The sequence below is a fragment of the Megalops cyprinoides genome, chromosome 14 (assembly GCF_013368585.1).
Source record: "Megalops cyprinoides isolate fMegCyp1 chromosome 14, fMegCyp1.pri, whole genome shotgun sequence".
In the NCBI taxonomy this organism is placed as follows: domain Eukaryota; kingdom Metazoa; phylum Chordata; class Actinopteri; order Elopiformes; family Megalopidae; genus Megalops; species Megalops cyprinoides.
The window spans coordinates 6,232,339-6,255,686 of NC_050596.1; the positions used below are offsets into that span (position 1 = coordinate 6,232,339).

General features: G+C 43.4%; 2 protein-coding genes across 3 annotated transcripts; one reads left to right on the forward strand and one right to left on the reverse strand.

Moving 5' to 3' along the window:
• The first annotated feature begins 1,049 nt into the window (after positions 1-1,049).
• Positions 1,050-9,944, forward strand: rbb4l (retinoblastoma binding protein 4, like). Its single transcript, XM_036545162.1, has 13 exons — positions 1,050-1,224; positions 4,420-4,564; positions 4,794-4,939; positions 5,203-5,205; positions 5,886-6,059; positions 6,390-6,505; positions 7,013-7,173; positions 7,505-7,631; positions 8,073-8,150; positions 8,429-8,505; positions 8,866-8,923; positions 9,121-9,231; positions 9,475-9,944. Exons 1-13 carry the CDS (start codon positions 1,209-1,211, stop codon positions 9,541-9,543), a joined length of 1,281 nt encoding a protein of 426 aa, XP_036401055.1. The 5' UTR covers positions 1,050-1,208; the 3' UTR covers positions 9,544-9,944.
• Positions 9,945-13,476: 3,532 nt separating this feature from the next.
• On the reverse strand, positions 13,477-21,737 carry txlng (taxilin gamma). Of its 2 annotated transcripts, none has more exons than XM_036545513.1 (10): positions 21,671-21,737; positions 19,837-20,095; positions 19,585-19,676; positions 18,987-19,157; positions 18,183-18,377; positions 17,202-17,321; positions 16,889-16,963; positions 16,613-16,705; positions 16,366-16,461; positions 13,477-13,874 (listed from the first exon to the last, which is right to left on the reverse strand). In XM_036545513.1, exons 1-10 carry the CDS (start codon positions 21,719-21,721, stop codon positions 13,545-13,547), a joined length of 1,482 nt encoding a protein of 493 aa, XP_036401406.1. In that variant the 5' UTR covers positions 21,722-21,737; the 3' UTR covers positions 13,477-13,544. The 2 variants fall into 2 exon arrangements, with proteins under 2 accessions (XP_036401406.1, XP_036401407.1); XM_036545514.1 differs by having other exon boundaries at positions 13,478-13,874; positions 21,561-21,708.
• Between the last annotated feature and the right edge of the window lie 1,611 nt (positions 21,738-23,348).

Consider the following 23,348-nt stretch of genomic DNA (forward strand, 5'->3'; position numbering starts at 1 on the left):
AAAAAAAAAGAATCCTTGTGTATTTCATGGTTATTTGCTCTTAATGTTCCTTTCAGCATACAGTACTATTACAGCATTTACAATATGTAACATGGCTCTGGATGACTTCAGCCTAAAATTGCATGTATTTCCTCAGTATGTCACAGAAGGAATATTACTCATTATTGCATACTATGTTGTTCCCATGTACTGCGTTTCTTACAGATGTTCACATTCTTTACGTCACTGCCGTACACAGGTCTGTCTCCACGTGGAAAGGTGTTAAGTGTCATTGTCTCAGTGGACCAGTGCTGCAATGTTTGGTGTTCAAAAGGAAATAAATTTGTTTACAATCGCTCAGATATATATATATTTATATTTATGTTTTACACATGTTACGATTGATTATTAATGGGACCGGAAATTTATCTGTGAATCTCTCATTTTATTAAACATAAACGTCACACGAATATCATATTGTAGCGACCCCCTTGGACTTTAGATTCAGATGGTTCAGATGGTTGGGTGCATGAGTTTGATTGTAACGGGCCAAGCCAGTGTTTGCTGGTTGAGCAGCGAAAGGCCACACTGATTCTTTGCAGGCAGCATTGTCAAACAGTCCTGTCTCAATTCAAGTCCTGCCGGACACGTGGCCAGGGCTTTTTTCTCGTCTACCAGCGTATTCTCTGGAGGCGCAGGCATAGCTAGAACTTCGTGAAACAGTCTTGATGTGTGGGTCACATGAAACTTGAGTGTTAATTTGTTACCACAGATCTATTCGTTATGATGGCGTACGCATAAAAGTCCCTTGTTCTAGAAATAACATCCCGATGAATTGCTACTCTCGCTAGCTACCTTCTTTCGTTCATGCAGATAAATAAACGGAAACTTGTATCATGGAAATCTCGAGTATAGATAAAACGTGTTAGATCTCTTACTGTTATCAAGCAACACAACAGAATTTTACGAACGGAAAGCTGGGCCAATATGATTAAGTAACGCCGGTTCTGGACTACGGTCTGGTTCTGTTTATTCTGATCAAGTTCTAACGCGCATGCTCCGTGAGTTCCATCGGAAGCAAGGATTGAAAAACAGCGGGTTGAAACGGGTGGTCAAACTAAATCCTACTTTAAAGGAAAAATAAAATCGGAGGCGGAAATATTTTCCGTCCGGGCCGTGTTATCATCCTTTAATTCTAAACTTCACTCGTCTCCAGCGCACACCGAGAGATGGCGGACAAAGAAGGTAAAATGAATGCGCTTTTTGGTGCGTGTAGATTAGCCGGTGTTCTCTTTCGGAGCTCTCTCGCCTGCTGGCTTGCTAGTCAACTCCACATTGTCGATATCTCGAAGACAAAAGTGATACTACAGCTCCTTCAGCCAGAGATCTGTTGTCAGTGTAGGTGCAGCGGCCAGTTAGCTAGCTCGCTACCTATCAGATTGGGTGAAACCTTGCATTCCAGGCAAAGATTTTTTGTAAGCCAGTGACAGTTTTGCTAACTGCGTTGCCTTGCTTAGAATTTTACGGTCGATCCGAAATAAGGTTAGCCTACTCCGCCAGATAGATCGCTATATTGGTTTCAGGCCTCTGCAGAACGCTAACAGTATTTGCTAGCTTGTCGAGTGTTATGCGTTAGCTGGCTAGGTAGCTATTTATTACGCTTTTGTCTTGCCTGTGAGTGTAATGTCTGGCGGAATGTTTCGACATCAGCCATCTTGATGCATGAAATGGCATGCACAAGTTACAAGCGGGCTAGCAGCGTTGTGTTTTGCCGTAAACGCAACATGAACCTGTGTAGTAGCCAACTCTGCGTTCTTTCTGGTTGTCATTTACATGGTCTTCCCTCCGTCCTGCGCCAACTGCACATGCAGTTCTCTGTCTGACCAAATGAATGGCATTAATGACTACTACCACTCAGGCGTTTTTCCTTTGTGATTCGTGCTGCGCAAATGTCTGCGCAGATTTTGCAGGTCTTCCGGTGTGTGCGGATCGGGTGATGTAGACTCAACAGTGAACCGGGGAATCCTCCAGCTGATCTATAGGTCACGGTATAAGCAGCGTGACGCTTAAAAAACCCCACAATAACTGTCTTGAACTACAGCCAGGAATACATTGTAATATTTCATATTTCAGTGGCATTCCACTGGTTTCAGCTGAATAATAGCATATAAACAAAGATTACAGTTGTATATGTGAAGTAATCTTCGCTTAATGAAAGGAGAATGCATATACAAATAGCTAAACAAACGAGATATATGCATTGAAAATAGAACAAAGTTAAATTAAACGCCATGGCGATAACTGACTGCTTAACCGTGTTTCAGATCCAGTACTGGCGCTGCAGTCCTGTTCACACAGCTTTTCGTTTAGCTATGCTGACCATAGTCTTTCAATTGCCAGCCCACAAAGACAGCCTAATATGATTCGCATGGGTTTCATAAATTATTTCATCTCACCCATTTCATTTCACGAATGCTTTGCTCCCCCACGCTCCCCGAAATGAATCATGTGTTGTTTAAAAGGAACGCCTTTCCCAGTCCATGCCTTTAGCAAAGCTGCTTGTTTCATGATGTGTTCGTTCGTGAAATCCGGCTCATGCACATAAACGCGTGTAATGTTAGCATCGTGCTGTACGATACTGCTCAAAGAAAATCACTCAGATTACACTGGACAACCAAGATTTTGCTCCCTGAACACTTTTTGGTGTAGTTTATGTATTTTCGCTGCTGATCACGAAAATCACCTTAAAATTTCCTATCACATACCGTTTTATAGATATAACCTTTTAGATTAAACCTACTAGTATATTGCCCCCAAAGCAAGCTGTTTTGGTCAGTCCAAGCATGCCTGGACATGCACTCATAGTAGGCGCTATCCAAATGTTGTCGGCATGCCTGAGCATGCTTAGTCAGGTTAGATGCTGGAAGAGAGGCTATAAAAGCTGCTCACATGTACAGATGCTGTTTGGACCCATGTTGATGCACATGTTCTTCAGGCGATAGCATAGTGAGTATACTTAACAATAGGATTTATTGTCTTCAGGAATGTTTAATACAGCAGAAATGTCTCGTCAATGTCGCAACAGCTGCCATACGTTCTGTTACATCTGTGGCGAGTACACTCTTAAGGCTCAAAGACGCACCATGACTGCACTTATTAAGAAAGCCTATGAGCTCTACTTCGGATGTAAAATTGGTGACCAAGATAAACCCTGGGCTGCTCACATTTGTTGTGCAACATGTGCAGTCAACCTGAGAGCTTGGTTCAGAGGTAGTCGAAGTCAATGCCATTTGCAGTCCCAATGATACGGCGAGAACAGAAGGATCGCGTGATGGACTGTTACTTCTGTCTGACCAATATATCTGGATTCTCTACTAAAAATAAGAAATCTATTGAATACCCCAATCTGCCTTCAGCCATGATACCAGTGCCACATGGTGACAGTTTGCCAGTACCGAAGCCACCAGAGACATGGAGTCTAGTTCAGATAGATGAAGATGCCACAACGCGTGAACCAGATGTCGAAAATGACACTGATCCAGATGTTGAACCCTTTATGCCTGGTTATCCTCATCTGATAACAGCCAGAATTAAATGACCTGGTCAGGGACTTAGATTTGTCAAAAGCTAAAGCAGAACTACTTGTTTCAAGATTGCAAGGATGGGGTTTGCTGTCACCAGGTACAGAAATTTCTCTGACAGACTTGTTTACACAGGTTGACAACCTATGTTTCTGCACTGACATTGATGGATTGTTCATGGCTTTGGGTTGTGCGCATGACCCACAACAATGGCATCTTTTTATAGATTCATCAAAGTTAAACCTGAAAGCTGTCCTGTTACACAATGGCAATGTCCATCCTTCAGTACCCATTGGCTATGCAGTAGACATGAAAGAAACCTACAATAACATGGAACTGTTGTTGAAACACATACAGTACGACAATTATGACTGGAACATCTGTGGTGATTTAAAAGTATTGACACTGCTACAAGGAAAGCATCTCGGATATATAAAGTACTGTTGTTTCCTTTGTGAATGGGATAGCCATGCTAAAGAGTCACATTATGTTAAAAAGAAGTGGCCGCTCTGTAAGCATTTTGTTCCAGATGCTGAGTACAAATGAAATCAGCTGCAAAACATTTTAAGCTCAGTTGAACTAACACAATGTGTCAGCATCATTATGCGATTAAACGTGTTAAATTCAGTAAAAGTTATTTTAATGCTTCTCCAAATTCCTACATGATACAGCAAATCTGAAATTATTTTTGTGTTCATCTTGACATTGTCTATCATAATCTCTTGTTTTGCTTTCTGAAAAAAAAAATATTTGAAAAAATTTGTTGTCCAATGTTATTTGTTGGAACATGCATAGCTGACTTGCTTGGATTCCTTGGCAGTAGCACTGCATAAGAATTCAGTGGTGCCCTCTCTTCCAGTGTATGACGATGCTGTGGAGGAGCGGGTCATCAACGAGGAGTACAAAATTTGGAAAAAGAACACGCCTTTTTTGTACGACCTGGTGATGACGCATGCGCTGGAGTGGCCAAGTCTCACCGTGCAGTGGCTTCCTGACGTCAACAGGTGCACCATTGTTACCAACTATGAATTAAAAAGCGTATTAGTGAATTGTGCAACTCTGTATTTCCTCATAGCGTTTTATTTAGATTAAAATGTCTGTTACTCTTGCAGAATTATGTTGCTGGCGTACAATACATTTTTATGAATATTGTGCTACTTTTCGTTACCCTTAAGGAATTAAGTGCAAACTAGACCCCTGACAGCATCTGTCTTCTGTGTTCTGTGTGTACAGACCAGAGGGGAAAGACTATGCTGTCCACAGACTGGTGCTGGGCACCCACACATCAGATGAGCAGAACCACCTGGTCATCGCCAGCGTCCAGATCCCAAATGATGATGCACAGTTTGATGCTTCCCACTACGACAGTGAAAAAGGAGGTGAGTGTTTTTGGGGAATTTTCAATTCAGAGATCAGGGGATGCACAGCGAGGGATGTTGGAAAGATAGACTCTGAACTACATGAGATTTCTCGTCGCATTGCGGTGTAGTACATATCCTTGCACTTTCTGAGTTATCCCTGCTAAATTAAATCTGGGTTAGAATTTTGCTGTGATTTTTTTTTAATGTATTTAGATTTTCCCAAAAGCTTAATATTTAAAGCCACAATGAAATGCTGAAGTCTTCTCTTTTTCTCATATCAGCAGGTAAGAAGGTCTTCGTCTGAGATGTGGTGGTGGTTGTGGAGTTCAATATTGAGAAGACGGTCTTCCACAGGGCACCAGGAAAGGGAATGGCTTACTCATAAACAGAGGCGGCTTACTCCAGGGGGGAAGATCCCCATGCTACATACTCATTTACTCAAGTGCTGGTTCATTCTGCTTTTCTGCCAAAATAGTCTGCCTGCAGCATGCCTGCAGTGCTGGGCATGTCTGACTTTTGTTCCATCCAAACTCTTAATCACATAATTGGATCAATTATTATGATGAGTGAATACAGGTGACTGTGCATTTAATGAAATATCGAGTGCCCCCAGCACCTGGTCACCTGTATCCATTCAACATAATAATTGATCCAAGTATGTGATTAAGAGCTTGGAAACTTTCTTGCTAATACAAGACTGGGTTTGTGATAGAATGAAATGTAAAGACATTATATCGTAATTGCATCTTTACAAAGTTCATCATGTCAAAGTTCATCATGTCCTTTCCCTCATCTCTACATTACATTCACAATTTAAAAAGCCAATCATTCATGTAGGCCTTGTCTTACTGCATATTTGTGGTTATACATGGAGAGGGATGTAAGCAGTGAGATGAGCTCTTAGAGGCAGGCTCCTTCTCGCAGTCTCTGTTGAAAGGGCTGTGTTTTCATTGTTTCTCTGTAGAATTCGGAGGCTTTGGATCAGTGAGTGGAAAAATTGAAATCGAGATCAAGATAAACCACGAGGGGGAGGTGAACCGAGCTCGCTACATGCCCCAGAACCCTTGCATCATCGCCACAAAGACGCCCACCTCTGATGTGCTGGTGTTTGACTACACCAAGCACCCCTCCAAGCCAGGTCAGTCCCGTCATACACAGTGTCTTCACTCCTGCTTTTGTCTATGTCTGAAAGCTTCCGTTTTGGTCGTAATGAGAACAAATGACACTGTGGCTACAGCAGTCCCCAGTCGAGTTATATGCTCCTAGCCTGTGGTGGAGAATAAGATGAGGTAAGAATGGTGCGGTTGGTGTCATCCTGCTCGTAAGTGTGCTGCGTTTCTAGCTTTGTGGTGGAGATTGAGGTGAGGGTAAAGTGGGATCCTCCTGCTCGTAGATGTGCCGTGTGGTTGAGACTGAGATGGCGGGGTCGTCCTGCTCAGACTCACCCTGGTACTCCTGTCCTGTGCAGATCCCAGTGGCGAGTGCAGCCCGGACCTGAGGCTGCGGGGCCACCAGAAGGAGGGGTACGGCCTGTCCTGGAACCCCAACCTGAGCGGCAACCTGCTGAGCGCCTCCGACGACCATGTAGGTGTCTGACAAGAAGGCACCACACACACCCACTCGGACACACACATACATATGCACATACACGCATTCGTATATGTGCACTCTCTTGCACATACACATCAACGCACATAGACACACATTAACATGTGTACATTAACAGACACACAGAGACACATTATTCATACAAACACACACACACACATTCACACATGCACAATACATGCATGCAAACGAACATTCATTTGTGGGTACACTCATGAGCAGACAGATACACACAGTGATACTTTTTGGAATCGTAACACTGGTTAAGTTACTGAAGGTGATCAAGCTTTCTTAGAGACTCCTTCTTATACCCCAATATAGTGTTTTAAAGTCAACATTTAAATATTTTGTTACAGGATTATGCCTGGGTTGTGAATATGCATTGTTATTGAAATGTACAACACCCCATTTTGGTACTGTAACCATGGCAAATTCATGTGCTGTGAGCGGACAGTTGAAAGTGTGTCTTGTGTCCGCCGTCAGACAATCTGCTTGTGGGACATCAGCGGGGGTCCGAAGGAGGGTAAGATTGTGGACGCAAAGACCATCTTCACCGGGCACACGGCTGTGGTGGAGGACGTCTCCTGGCACCTTCTCCACGAGTCACTGTTTGGCTCTGTGGCAGATGACCAAAAACTCATGATGTGAGCACCTCTGAGTATTTGCTTTGCTTGAAATGTTGTGCCTGTCTGTACTTTAGAAAAAAAAAAAGTAATTACGATAACTGGCTGAGGCATCCTGGCATAATTGGTCATATACATATGTGTGTACTTGTGTATGCATATATATATGTGTGTGTGTGTGTGTGTGTGTGTGTGTGTGTGTGTGTGTGTGTGTGTGGGCGCGTGCACTTGCACCCTTATTGTTTTTAATACTCCCCTCTGCCAAGGCTCTTCAGCTGCTTTGTTTTGTATTTCATAACTGATGGATCATAGTAATGTGTATCGATTTCACCTGTACGTTTGTCTGCCGCAGCTGGGACACACGCTCAAACAACACGTCCAAGCCCAGCCACTCTGTGGACGCCCACACGGCCGAGGTCAACTGCCTGTCCTTCAACCCCTACAGCGAGTTCATCCTGGCCACCGGCTCGGCTGACAAGGTACTTCCTGCGTGCCCACGTTCTCCTTCCTGTCGCAGCTTGGCGCCGCCGACACCCTGGTGACAGATCTGTAGCTTGTGGTCCAGGAAATACTAGAGAAAAATTGTGGAGCAATTTCTTGGGCTTTATTCTAAGTGTCCGTGATACCTGTGATTTTATACTGTGTCTGTATAGGTACGTTCCTGTAATATCACTGTTGTATACCTTCACACTGTCTTTAAGGGAGTTTAATGACATGAGCCACAAACAGGTTTTACAATTCTAACTACCTTGCAACTGTGTATGTGTATACACGTTTCACTGTGCCTAAGTGTTAGGGCCACCTAATGTCTGGATGAAGGCTGACTTGTATGTATTGGATGCACACAGTGTCAATGTTTCTAAGTGAACTCAGTTACAGTGTGTAATTCAGATGATCTGAGCACACCCCTCTCTCCTCAGACTGTAGCTCTGTGGGATCTGCGCAACCTGAAGCTGAAGCTCCATTCGTTTGAGTCGCACAAGGACGAAATCTTCCAGGTACACTAAGCGCCGCGAAGGAGGAGAGCTTTAGCCGTGTGCCGAGGAAAACATCAGACCTGCAGGAGAAATCATGCTAATGGGCTACTTTACCTAAGCTAAGCATAAATCAGACATCAGTGAGGAGGAGTTTTTGTCCACAGATCTATAGGAGCTTATTTTTATGCATTGGGAAATTGCCCCTCTCATCAAAGATGTGAATTATACTAGAATTCCCCTTGCTTGCTGTTAGTTTTTTCTGGACTGTTGTCCTGATTATGAGTTTTTGTATCGGACAGGTGCAATGGTCCCCTCACAATGAAACCATTTTGGCTTCCAGTGGTACAGACAGAAGGCTCAACGTCTGGGATTTAAGGTAGGATGCTGTTTTGGCTGTTTTCTGTTCATTTTGCTGTAGAGTATGAAAAGGTACATAAGAGGTGTACATATCACAAAACCAGTAGCACACCTGTACCCAGCACTTATACAGTGTAGCGTTGTGCCTGGAAACTCACAAATTCTTGATTGCTGTTGGTTCTTGGTTAGATGTAGAATAGAATAGAATTGTCTGCTGTTGCTACCTTATGATTGGCTGTAGGGAGTGAAAAGGAGACTCAGACTTGCTGGTTGGCCAATCCTTTGGCCTTATAAAGAACAGCTTTGTTGGCCCAGTAAGTAGTGGTCGCTTAGTGAGGATGTCTGATTAGGGTGGCTGACGACATCGTTGTATCCACAGTAAAATAGGGGAGGAGCAGTCAGCCGAGGACGCAGAGGACGGACCCCCTGAGCTCCTGGTGAGTGGTGATATCCCGTTTATTAAACAAGGGGAAAGCCCTGTGATCGAGCTCATTTGATTTTTTTTTTCCCTCCTCATTGATAAGCCTGGAAGGTGTTTATTCTTGAATTACACCGTTTGCCTTCACGTCAGTGCCAGAGCATGTGTCTTGTTTGTGTTGTTTCTAACACTATTTCTCTTCTGTGAACACATCAGTTCATCCATGGTGGACACACTGCAAAGATATCTGACTTCTCCTGGAACCCCAATGAACCCTGGGTGATCTGCTCTGTGTCAGAGGACAACATCATGCAAGTGTGGCAGATGGTAGGTACAGACATCTGGTTAACATACCAGCAAATGTTGACACTGAACTGTTTAAACACTATACAAAATCCTCTACTATTTTTATCTGTCAAAATACACATTTGTCCCTATCAAAAAAGATGCTTTCCTTTTTTCTTTTCACATTTGGAAAAATACACATTCCAGCTCAGACATTCCTGCTACGTGTGAAGAATCTTGCAGCTATCCTGTGTTGCTCTTACGCAAGACCATCTGTTTTTACAGGCGGAGAATATCTACAATGACGAGGAGCCCGACACCCCTGCTTCTGAGCTGGAGGGGCAGGGCTCGTAACCCCACCCCTGCCCTGCGGAGCTGTGCGTGGGAACTGGTGGGCCTTCTCTACCAGCCCAGCCAGCCCCCTGCAAAACCATAGGAGTCCCATTCTGTTGAACGGGCCAATGCTGGACTAACAGGTGGCCAAGTTGTTTCTTTAACAGTTAATTCCCCCCCAGTTTGTTTTGTGAAGTCCTCCTTTTGCCCTGTATACACTGAGGTATTCTAAATAAGCAGTTATTCTTTCCTTTTCATAAAGTTACACTCGGTAATTACAGGTTGCAGTTACACCGTTATTTAATGACATTGGTATTGCGACAGGCTCTGTTTATTTTTAGTTCTGTCTAGAATTATGGCTGGATGTTATAAAGAGCACATGGCATAATTACCTTTCTCCCCCTCATGTAATTATTCATTTTGTGGAAAACCTGGTATAAAATGCAATAAAATCTTTTGTAACACCTTTTAATGCAGTTGTACCATTTTCCTGAAGTAGTGTCTCTTAAACACTGTTTTTAGCACCACAGTTTCACATGCTCCAAAAACTGCAAGTGGTTCCACTCCATACTGAAGACAGACGTTCAAATTACCACACAAAGGCATGGAATAATGTGGAAAAATTCTACAAAATGTTTTATTGAAAAGCATGACAGGACTATCAGAACATTTTACAATCTCTCAACGGGAAAATGGGCAGATTTTGAAAAATAAGTTTTTCTTCTTTTTTCCTCTTCTTTCACAGTTAGTTTCATGTACAACCTGCGGAGGTAGATTTCTTGCATAACCTGAGAAACAAACTGTGGCATCGCCAAAGAAAGAAGGGGGAGGGGTTGGGGGCGGAGAGGGGGCAGGGGCACATCCACCACATCAGTACAATCACCCCGTCACAACACAGCAGCTTCTCTCAACGGCAGAACAATCCAAGCTTAAGAGCTGTATGCGCGCTCCAACACTTAATAGCGCATGGTAGAAAGCAGTGCTTGTGAGATTACAAAATGATGAGACCAGTGTGTCAAGATGACAGCGCTGATTGGAGGACAAGGCCAAAAGTGAGATGGCCACTAGAGGTGGACAGAGTACTTTGTGTTTTCTAAGTAAACTGTCAGTCTTTTACATTCAGCGCTCAGTCCTCCATACAGATGCTGTCCTCTTGTTTAAGGTCTCGGAGTGAGGGAATCAGTTTTAAAGGAATCACATTGTTTATTTGACCTGGACTATCCCAGTGTTACATCGAAAGGCTTGAATATTTAAAACAACCCAAAAAAAACAAACATGAAGCTGGTCATGTCTCTCTATACACTTTGATGAAACAAACCTGAAGGCCATACCATAATTCTGAACTGGTGTACAAGGGGGAAAAAAGATTTGGGGAAAAACAGATCTTGAATTTGCAACATGAATGGATACAAAAACGCTGGGCTTTCAGAGCACTAATGCCTTCTTGCTGTCTACAGATATACATTCCACAACCCAGGCTTTCAGGATTCTTGTCACTGAGCAAACCAAGGAGATCAGCCATGGGCTAAGATAACATCCCAAATTGTGCAAAGACACAGGCAGTATTAACTCTTCACTAAAGGTGAATGTTACAGGATGGGGTATTCGGTAACATATTGTTAGTAGAAAGACATAGCATTTCTTGATCCTTTTTTGTATCGATTTTCCCATTGTCAGTCTTGTTTCCCTATGCAAAGCCCAGGTCCTGGATTGCTAGAAATGCTTCTGGTTTTTGCTCCTTCAAAACCCTCGATTTACAAAACTGGATGAATTATGAGGCTGAACAAGTACACAGGTCACCAGAAGTACGCAGCATTTTACGATTCACAGAGACACAGGAAACCTTTAAAATCACAGCAAGCCCCTGCTTTCCCCTGCTCTATAACATCTTTTCAGGCATTTAGCTGTGTACAACACTTTCAAGTAGAACTAGGACAAAGATTTCTGATACCCAGCAGCCAATGTTTAAGAAAAGACGGAGAAAGGACAGTGACCGAAGCAGTTTCACCAGCGCTTCCATTAACACTGCTGTGCCGGTCTCTTAGGAGACCATGTTCGTTTTGCTCACCCTTGCTGTGTTCCATGTACAAACACACCCAGGACTCCCCTACCCAAGATCCTCACAGAACCTCCCCAGGGATCCAGGCAACTAAGCTCAACTAAGTGCAAAGGACAAATCGGGGATAACACAGCAGCGGCACGTGCTATGGTTGGCAAGCAGAGGTTGGAATCGACCATAATCAAACTGAACAAAAAGACATCACAGAACAAGTCTTGAAAAAGTGGTTTCTTACTGCTGGTGATGGAAGTGCAGGAGACACAGCTCCTTACTCATACAAGTGAGGAAAAATATATTTATATCTATACATAATATTCTTAGATTCTTGTTTTGTTTTTCTCCATACTGAAAAGGCCTTAGTGGGTTCAGCAGTACTGATTACCCTGCTCAACATTGGAAGGGAATGCAGAGGTCTGGATAGCTGTGAAAGAGTCTGTTCAGACTCAGAGGTTTGGGGTGAGTGTACCCACAATCAAGTCATGCTGGCAGCAGTGACATCATTGAGTGTGACCAGAAAGTAATAATGCCAAAAGAAAAGAACAATTAGAAAGGGTCTGCATTTCTTCAGCTACCATTGGTTGACACTGACACGAATATTAACAGACCAGAGTGGTTAAACCGGTCAGTGGTCAAAGATGCTTCCGACCTGAAACTAAGTACAGGCAGGAGAGGGGAGAGGGGTCTGTTGGAAGCCCAGCTAGACTGTGGCGACAAACCCCGATATTTCCAGTCATGGTTTGCGAGTAGAGGTAAGAAGGCAGGAAGGCAAGTTAAATCACCGTTGTGACCCCGAATAAGCCGAGTGATTTCACATTGAGCTTGGCAACATGTGTGAAAAGCGACGTCTACATTCATGGATTAAGGTCTCCCCACATTCGTTCACACGGTCAACAACATCTGCCATGCCTTTAGCTCCTCTGCAACATCAGCACCGAGTACAATGCCTGAATTACAGATACATTTTATTCGTGTTAATTTTGCATTGGAAGAAAAAAGAAATCACAATCAGTATTTCCAATATAAAAGTAGTGAAGATATGAGAAGGCAGAGATAGCAGAAAATCCAATTAAAATGTACAAGTACTTTAAGTCATCTTGGTTTCAAAGAGAACAAAAAATATGCCCATGATTCTTAGCAATGGGGCACTACAGTCTGTCAAAAGTTAGCAGGGGTGATATGTCCAAGATGTGAAGACTGCATCATTCGGAATGTAGAACATTTTGTTTGGACCCTAATGGAGACTGTCCAGTTAGACATTTACTGCTGTGTGTTATACAAAACCCTACATTCCTAAACAAATGTTAAAGCTACAGCAGACTCCACTGAGCAGATTCCCACTGATTCCTCTGTAGAGATTTCAGGCAATTCACTGTTAAACTCACTCAGTCGACACTGTCCTTTCATCACTCACACTAACTGTGGCCAAAGCCAAGTCAGTCTAACTTTTACCCCCCTCCCCTGGTGTACCCAATGTCTGATGAGTAGTTTTAAATCTACTGGGAGTTCAGTATGACTGATGCTCAGGAAACTATAGTCTCAAATTTGTTAAAATGCTATCAATTTAACAGATTGAGGAAGCGAGACTAAATAAATATAGCCCTATTTTTCAACGATTTTACGTTTCCTCTGAAATGTTAATTCACACAAATGTTATTGGCGAGAGCTGGAATTGTAAGTTGGAAAGAAAAATGTATAAAAATGAGGCAGATATGCGGAAGAAGAGTCAAGAAAAAAGTACAAAGCAAACTCTAGAGCTGCAGCATCACAGCTGTTCTTAACCACGTGAAATTTCCTAAGAAAATACAGATGTAGAAAAAGTACAGGTGTAAGAAATCCTCACCACAAAGCCAATATTTATCATGTTCAGAGCAAAGTATTTTACTCACTAATGCAAGTATTATTCTTACTTTATCATTACCATTACACAAAAATATATACCTCCACAAAAGGCCAATGACCCTGCTCACTCAACAAGGGGCTGTACCTGGGGTAGGCTAGGGGCGGAGTCTCCCTCCGAATCAGGGGGAAGGGGCTGAAGCCCCACCCCCTCCCTGTCAGACCCCGCCCCTTCTTCAGAGGAGGAGGACTGGCCATCCGCCTGCTCCTCTGGCTGGACGTCTGGCGGCCCAGCCCCCTTCCCTTCCCCCTCCTGCTCTGCCTCCACCGGTGGGCCCTGCAACCCCTCCAGCTTCTGGTTGAGGTCGTTGCGCTCCCTCTGCAGGGCCCTGCAGAGATTCTCCAAGCGCTCCAGTTTTGCCTGAAGAGCCTTGTAGTGTTTGTCCCGCACCGTTTTCTGCAGGGCAGAGACAGAGAAACAGTAAAAGACTGTAGCATTTCAGAGCAATTCCAATGAGAGGCAGTTGGTAAAGCTGCGCAAGTTGGCATTCATGCAGTTTTGGCAATAGTTTCCAACAATCACTAGGGTTCTAACAATCACTTTTAGCAAAGAACTTCAGCATAATATTAACCGTCCTGTGCCAAACCTGTATGACATTTGCCCATAACGTATGGATATTTCCTAGGACATTTGTATTGTGCCATACCAACTTGACTTTAACACTAATATCATTGAAAACAGCGGAAAGCAACTAAATATACCTAGAGCAAAGACTAATAGTTTGCTCAAGTCTGGTGTTTTTGTGACCACATATCCTGAGGTATTTTGGTGTCCTTAACTGAGCCATTTGGAAACTCCCAACTGGAGTTTTCAAAAAAAAAAAAGGTTTGACATCCACATGAGCACTGCAATTGGCCCCACAGGCAAGGCACTTAGCATTGACAGCCTCTCAGTCTATCCAGCTGTATAATTCAATTAACAAAAAGTAAGTTATAAGTCACTCCGCTTCAAGATGTTGGCCAAAAAATGGTGTAAAAAAATAACGTAAACAATAATACATATATGAAGCACTCAACTTCTGTATAACTGAAATAACCAAAATGGTGGTGTGTATCTTCATAAAATACCCAAGGAATCACATTCTAAAGCCTTATACAGATCTATACTGCAAAAACTAACGGTAAAAAGACGAAGCAGCTCAGCTTAGATATGATGTTGTCTGAGGATAAACAGGTATGGTTGCTAGTTAGCTGGAGAAAAACAAGAAAAAAAGATGAGCTATGCATGAAAAGGTAGTGTACATTCAGTAAACTGGGCTCCACTGTGGTATTAATTCACCTGTGGTAGTACAGATTCTGATTTTCTCCTCTTTGTAGTAACACTCAGAATTTCAGGACTATTTTCAGGGCTTAAAGCAACAAAATTTTCGTGAAATGTTTTATTTCTTGGTGGTGGGGGGGGTAACAAAATAGGACGCATGTACATTTAGCCTTATCACAACAGCTGTAATTCAAAATTGATACATTAATACAATTTTGTATTACCGTGCTGAAATTAAAAGTGCTTCCTTTTTTTCTTAAATGCTATTAAAAATGAAAAGTGCAACTTCAATAAAACCTGGTTGAGTAGCAAGATGCTGTGTCACAACTTTGTCCAAGTCATCATCATAGAATCGGACCAAGACATTGAAAATTCTGTCCATGTTGCGGTTTGTGGACTCGTCAACGTTCAGTGAAAACATCTGTTTTGACAGCCTGTGCGCTAAACATTGCTTAATGTGACAGGCAATGCTGTGAGTGGATAGGTAGCAGGCCTGTGTATTTGACACGCTGAGTTCGGAGATTGCAGTTCTGTCCTGTGATGTTTTGCACAGGTCAACTAGCGCTGGCGCTATCCTGAAAGACAGGTCATGTTTCGCTATAAAATGTACAAACGTGGACTTTATGATTGCACAAGCAGTCTTGGATGGATGAAGCGGCAGCAGCTCCAGCGGCCATAGCTCCCGGCAGCGTTGATGTATAACAAAGAGCTGCTTTGTGTGAGGGATCTGTATCATGCCGATACAATGCCTTTTGCCACCTGTCCCATACTGTATTTTTTCGAACACATGGTGAAACGCAGGGCCCCGGGCTCGTTTAATTTGTGACAACAAAAGCCGAACGTTTGTCCGTCATTACTGTTTTCATCTAACCAAGCCTATTGCCATTTATTTTTCACCCCCCGTTCTATTGTGCTTGTGTCTGCACCAACCTTCACAAGTTTTGCTTCCATGCTCCATCTATTTCAATGCATGCTAGCCTATTGTGCAGGAATCAACTGATACAGTTCCTGCAAATACTTCCTGGCACCGCCTCACAGAAAGTTGAAACTAGTTGCCGACTGGGTAAGAAAAGTCCTCTCGTGCCAGTACGTCACCTTAACAGGCTACCAGTGGTTAAAACTCATCCGAAAAAACACTGCGTCAGTGATTGTTTTTAATAAAATTGCGCTCTGGTCTGGTAATATCAGAGCTCGTATACACTAGTAATAATTCATCTAAAGTCTCTGCACACCAGAAAGAACTCTTTGACAGATAGGTGTAAATAACCAGAAACACACACCATCTTACACTGAAGACCATCTTACAAAAGGCAAGTGCACTTCAGCATACCACTAGCTAAGCTAAGAGGTCTCCCCAGGCCTAAGACTCACAGTTTCCCAGCTTTGCTCTCTTGGCTTTATGCACGCACACTACCCTGAAGAAAGGTGTCTTAACCTTGCCCTAATTCAATGTTCCAGTTCATCCCAAAGGTGTCCTATTGGGTTAAGTCGGGGCTCTGAGATGTCATTCCCTGAAGCCACGCATCATCACAACCACTGAAGCCAGACGGGGTGCCCCGTGGTAGGACACTGTACTGCGCATGCACTTGGGTCTCGCTGCTTTGCAACGCGTTCCTGCTCCTCTCACCTCCTCTGCCATCTGCAGGAGCGCCTGGTTGTTGTTCTCCCACTTTGTGCGCCACAACATCGTCTCCTTCTCCAGCTTCTTGATCTTCTTGGTCATCTGCAGAGCCAACGACAGGGTTTATGGAGGAGGAGGACTACAGCATGACAGAACCGTTACGCCACTCTCCTCCCACCCGATTTAACGCAACACACAAACGGAGACATTTCTGCAGCATTCAGGTGTGGTGATGGCTACCCAATCCACCCACCTTCTCCATTTCTTGGCGGAATGTGGTGAACACCTCGTTGCTCTTCGCGAGAGTCGTCTGGAATTCTTCAAACTTGTCCATATACAGAGAGAGCTGCAATGAGAAACAAGCAAAAAAAAAAACAATTTGATTTGTCTTTATTTTGTTATCTTCCACTAGTGGTGTGACTATCATATCTTGTAATGAATGACCTGTGTGCACTGTATCAGTATGGCTGGATGTTAAGAAGGACCAAGGACAGTTGGCAGCACAGTGCAGAGTGTTCTGGAACAGTACCTGCTGCTTCAGCTGGGATTCCTGCTCCTTCATAAGCTCGCACTTGTGCCTCGACTCTGTGGCCTCCTTCAGGAGCTGAACAACAGAGAGGATTCTGGTCAATATGCATCCAACCCTCCCTGCTGGTGTGCCTGGTGCTTAAAGAAAAGCTGACAAAGCCATACAAGGCAATCCTCCATGACAGACCTAAACTGCAATTCGTATCAAATGTGACCATCACAAGTGAACTGATTGGTCAAACTTTCCGCGTGGCCAAGCGCACAAGGGTTCAGGTCCCCAGGGAGGGGTTATCTGGGCAGAGAGCGGGACTCACAAAGTCTCTCTCTCGCTGGTGCTTCTCCTCCACCTCCCTCATCAGCTCTGTGGTCCGCTGCAGCTTGGCATCCACCAGCTGTTGCTGCAGTTCCTTGTGCTTGAACACCTTGTCTATATGCTGGGGGGGAGAGAGCACGAGCTAGGTCATAATCCAATCACCACCTCTTTCACACAACAAGCCCTGGCCAGACAGCCTGTGAGATGCTCTTGCCTCCACGTTCAAGAATATACTGCATCCTTCAAAATGGTAATGTAACACCCCATCTGAGAGCAGAACAATGAGTGTATCTGGGTGGTTTGAAGAGAATGACACCGGAACGTTCCAGTGACCAGCACAACTGACCTCAACCTGATAGAACAGCTTTGAGATGAGCTTGAACACAGGATTAGGGCAAGGCCAAGACAGCTCCTTTACAGTACTGGAGCTTACTAATGCTTTAAAGAAGGAGTGGAGCACAATACCACCAGCTCTCTCTAAGACATTAGCAGACAGTCTTCTACAACATACTGAAGCAGTCATTAAGGCCAAAGGTGAAGCAACAATCTTTTAATATATTGGAATGAAAACGTGTTTTATTCATATATATATATATATATATATATATATAGCTATCTGATTATAAGAACAGTTTGCACCTGCAGAGTGGTACACTTTGGGAACTTATGAGGGTATTACAGAAACATCTTCACTGTCCAATACGACAGGACAGGACTTAATAATATTAATAATATTTTCCATGGCAGAACAAGCATTCCTAATCTCGCTGTCCTATCATAAGTCAGTTTACAATATATGTTTTTGTATTCCACAATGATTCGTTTACTAGACAAATCAGTTTATCAGACAGTAACAAGACTGATGTTGTTTACAGGTTGCTGTAATACCAAGTTATGGAAATAATCCACACTGATGGAATAGAAAGACTACCGTTATGGGTAGTCTCTATCCTGCACACCACGGCACCCCCTCCTCTCTCACCTCCTCCCTCAGCTCGTACTGCTCGATGAGTTTCTTCAGCTTCTCGGCCAGCTCAGCGTTCTCTTGCCGCAGCTTGCTGTTGTGGACATTGTGCTGCTCCATCTGGACCTCGATCTCATTCAGCGTCATCTGGAAGTGCAGCGTGGCCTCCTTGCGCCGCTCCTCATACTCCCGAGACTTCTGGGTGTTCTCTTCCTGCACAAGACAGGAGGACAGACACACTGTTGAGTAAATGGAGAAAAGGCAGAGGGAAGGGCAACAAGGCTGGTTCCAGGTATCAAATATTTAAATTAAGAAGAAAGACACTTAATCTCTTTAGCCTCAATAAGAGGAACGTCAGGGGAGATCTTACTGAGATTTGAAACAGTTAAAAGATATTAATGAAGTTTGCTTCATAAGATATTTCAATATAAGTATTATCAGCATAAAAAGAGCACATAGTTGTAAATTACTTACACTCAGACAATTACAAATTCATGGAATCACTTTTTCCAGGATTCACTGTAAAACTACAGTGGAACCACAGTAAAAGCAGAGACCCTTGAAGTGTTCAAGACTAGGCCTGACACTGTTAGATGCACTCTAGACTACAAGCAACGAGATACGCTCTAGACTACAGGCAGGGAGACAGGCCTAGTTAGGATCACTCTTCATGAAATTTCTTGTTCATCAGGATTACAGTGGTACACTTATGAAAGTGTCCGCAGGTGAACAACATCGGATTGTCTGCGTATACAGGAGTTCATGAGGCAGTATACACGAGGCAGTATATATGAGGCAGTGCGTAAGGGCACTCGGCGCTACCTTGAGGGTCTTGTTGTGCCGCTGCAGCTCTCTGCACAGGCTCTCCAGCTTGCTGCGCGCCAGGATGGCCTTGCTGTGCTCGCCCTGCAGGTGGATCTTCTCCTTGATGATCTGGGACTGCTTCTTCTGCATCACCTTCATCTGCTTCTGCATGCTGCGGCTCTCCTCCAGCTGCAGGAAAAACAGCGGGCAGGGCTGTTACTCAGCCAGCTCCCCACTCCCACACCCACCGTGACCTCACACGGAGAGATTCACATCTCGCCCTAACCCTGAGAGACCCTGCCATAAAGTTCCCCCAATAAAACTGCCATGTAGCCCTGCCATTTGAACTCTGAAGTCTGCCCGTCAAACTGCATAAGTAAAGCATATTACCTTTGAGTATGGGAGTATTCACGATGAACTAGTGTTTACATAATTTAACATACCGCTACTGGTGTGGGTCCATAACAATGCTAACACATGTCCACTACTGACTGTAAAGCAAAACAAAGCCTGCATTATATTCACTTCATTTAGGTGAGCATTGCTTCTCATAGTTCACTTAAACTGCTAAGTCAACAACAAAAAATCATTCGCTCTGTACTGCTGCGATACTCACCAGATCTGCATATTTCTTGCACAAAGCTGCCAGTTTCTCCTCAGGTGTTGACAGTGTGTTTAGGGCTTGCATCAACAGCAGGACCTCCTTTCCTGTTATTAACAAAAGATAAATTGTAACATATCTCTGCTTAACAGCAACTGGTCCTCTCATCCCAGTACAGTGACATGAAGCAGTCAGCCTCACCCAGAGGTCTTCGCAACAACTGGCAAAGCAGCTCACAGGTTAGTACCATGACATTCCACCACCTACCTAACCCTTTCTTCTCCTTGCTCTTGTCACTGTCAGGGTCCAGCTCGCCATCTGGAGGGTCAATTCGGCTGTCCTCGCGCCCCGGGGTCTCCCCTCTGGACTCCTCACCGCAGCAGGGGACAGCCAGCTCCCCAAGCTCTGCCAGTGCGCCCCGACTGTCGCCATCCAAGTCAGGGATCGAGCCGCTGCCCCCTACGAGCCCTCGCGTTGCCACTTCCATCCCAAAAACACCAGCTGCCTCCATGAAAGTGCTACCAAACTGACGCAGGGGAGAGACAGAGAGAGAGGCTTCGCTCATGACTGAACAATTCACCACCCACACAGCACGAAAACTTCACAACACAAAAAACTATGCTGACTTGCCACTTCAGAAAAAACGGCTCACGGCTATATAAAGCAGCAAAGTATGGGCTTTTTGAATTTTCACCATAACATGGTGAATCAAACTAGTTGTTGCTGCGCTCAACCACAAGTGCAACGTGATCTTTATTGTCTGTGCCCCCAAAACATCTTAAGGACGAAATGGTAGGTGTCAGTATCGAACAGGTAACTAAGACATGATCAGAACAATTTCTGCAGTTAGGCGAAGGCGAAATCGAAATCAACCGCGCCATGCGACATGAGCGCTGTACTCCTCAGACAGGAAAGAAGCTTTAAGACGGCGGCGAAGTTTTACCACGTGTTCGACAGCAGCATCAATACCAGCACATAAACCGCATGGGATTCTTCCCACTTGGTATAACTAGTAAAACCAGCAATTTAGCGATTTCACAGAGGTTAAAGCCGAGGAAAAGACATCAGTGGGACTTCTGTCTCGCCTAAAAGCTAGTCACTAGCGACTGGAACTTTGTAGCAGGCCAAAGTGAGGCAAATAAATAAATAAATTAAAAACTTAGGACGCAGCCATATGCTACAGCTAGTCGGCTCACCCATCAGTTTTCCACTGTTTATCAGAGAGCTACCTACAATACATGAATACAAAACATCTGCTAGCTAACATCAGATATTCTCATGCGAATGTTTAGCTAGCTGATTAATGTTAACATTATCGAATCCGTTTAATTAGCAAGATAACAAGGTAGCTCAAAAGCGGCTCCACCATTCGCTAATTGCGCAACAATTATTTACAAGAAGTGGACAATTATAGAGCGTGCGAGGTGGTGAGAGAACTGAGTACAAGGAAGCATAGCTTTGACAAGTAAATACAGAGGTTAGTATTACCCGCTCAGTAAGCTATCCGGTTATTAACTGTGTAGCTACCTAGCTGGCTAGCTCTTGGTGGAATAGTTGTGGACTGATCTGGGTAGCTAGCGGAGTGGCGATATGTAACTCGCTAAATTATAGTTAATCTCATCTGGGCCTCGAACGAACAAGCAATTTAGCTAGCTAAGTTAGCTTATCAACTTTACATTAGCTAGCTAGCTTGTTTCGTTACGTAAACAGAAATAACGTTAGTATTTGTAACCAATTTAGGTGTAGCCGGCTACATAATATTTAGACAAAGTTCCAGGCAGCATGTCCCAAAACAGTCTTCATCAATTGACGTTTAGCGGTCTTACTTGAAAACAGTGCGTTCCCCACAATCTAGAAATAATGCGTAGCTAGCTGGCTATACAAACGTGAGCGCTAACACAACCTGCTGTGGTGTAGTCTACTTCTAGCTACCAGCTAGCTAGCTAAAATAGCGTTTCCTGGTTTAAAAACGCCTTGTCGAGTAAACTCACCCAATGCTGTCAACTGGATATTCAGACTAAAAATCGGATTCCAGTTTGTTTTCAGGATGAGTTTAAATCCATAACCCTGGCTAACACAATATGAGCGCAACGATCAGTACCTGTATGTTTTCTGGGTTTAAATCGACCCTGGCATCAGAGTGCGTCGCCATGTTGTGACGAAATACAGAGTGGGAAAATATCAAGATAAGAACAGGGGAGGGACTTCAGCAAGAGCAGTGGCAGGAGAACCAGTGCAGGTATACAGCTAACAGCGTGTCTTGCATTTGATTTTGCATGCACGTGAACTAGTGTTGTTACACGGGGGTTGCTCTCGTTTGCATCCCATGTTCACACAGATCTCTGAGAAATCTCGATGAACTTGACAGAGTAATCGACGTTCAACTGGATTATACGTCTTAATTCTGTTGGGCACTCACTGTACTTTTTTGCCTGCGTACTGATGGAAGGAGAAAGCGTGGTTCCAAATTTATGCAAATCCCTCTCCGCACGGACGTCTGCTGTCCCTCCTTCTCATCCTTCCACTGACGCATTTGAAGTAATTTGAAGCTATTCAGGTCCAAACCGCGCCAACAAGATTCATGATTAACTAGGTCTTGAGCTTTAAAACATGGAGCAACTGTTCAGATTAATTCTCCTCTGACATAATGTTCAACTCAACCTTTGACCTTGCATATGATTAAACAGGACTGTGCACCTAAAAGCGTACAGCTAACCAGACAGAGAATAAAACGGATCATTCACTCGCCGAATAACATGCCAAATATGTATCTGAAACTGTATGCCTTAAAATGTCCGTTTTTAGTTCTACTATTGTGGGATAAAATAGTTTGTTAGTTTTTAAAAATACAAAAATGAGTGTTGTTAATATTATATTTAAGTTTGTCTCTATGTTAAAATTACAATGGAAAAGCAAGAATGTAAGGTGGAAGACTAGAGTCAATGACTCTATACTCACATAGACCTGTGTGTGATTGTCATTTTAAAGGTCAACTGTTGACTCTTAAATATGGCGCATAATGTACAACTTTAAATCGCTAACCTTAAGATGTATTTATCACTGAATTTAATGTTAATTCAAATTTGAATGCATCCAGGGTCACAGGCCATGACATGTAATGAAATAAAACATGACTTTTTAAAGTTAATTGCAAGGATATGTTTAATGTATCAGTTTGAAGACATTGGAATATTAATATGTGGCACCCTCTTAACAATTGCATCAAAATAATAGTAATATTGCTGCATTTTAATGACTTCACAACATTTACTTGCCAGATACTGTACTTTTCTGGTTGTGTTAATTAAACCCATTTATACAAAACTGTAGGAGTGTTCTCTGAATAACTGTTTTTACCCAATGGCTTACCATTGAGCCAAACTTTCAAAACTTCCACAAAAACGGAAATCCATTTTATCAGAAATATTTTAAAAAATCGAAAGATATTAGGCCATGGAATAAACCTACACAATTATTTGAATGAATACTTGCACGTCTTAGACTGAGCTGGTAAAGAACAGCAGAGAGATGATCATGGCCAGGATCATGAATTCTTATCAGCCAGTTGGAAGGTAACCTGAAAAGGGCCAGGCATCTCCATCTGTATTATGATGTTGATACATCAAGAGATTAGACAGCATTTGGCCGTTTTTGATGTAGCTACATTCTAGTGAAATGCATTAGCTATTGATTTGTCAAATTTACACTTGTTTTTTTTAGGCTTGTTTTGTTGTTTCTTGTTGGTGGCATTGTAGCATAGTGGTAAGGAAAAGGGTTCA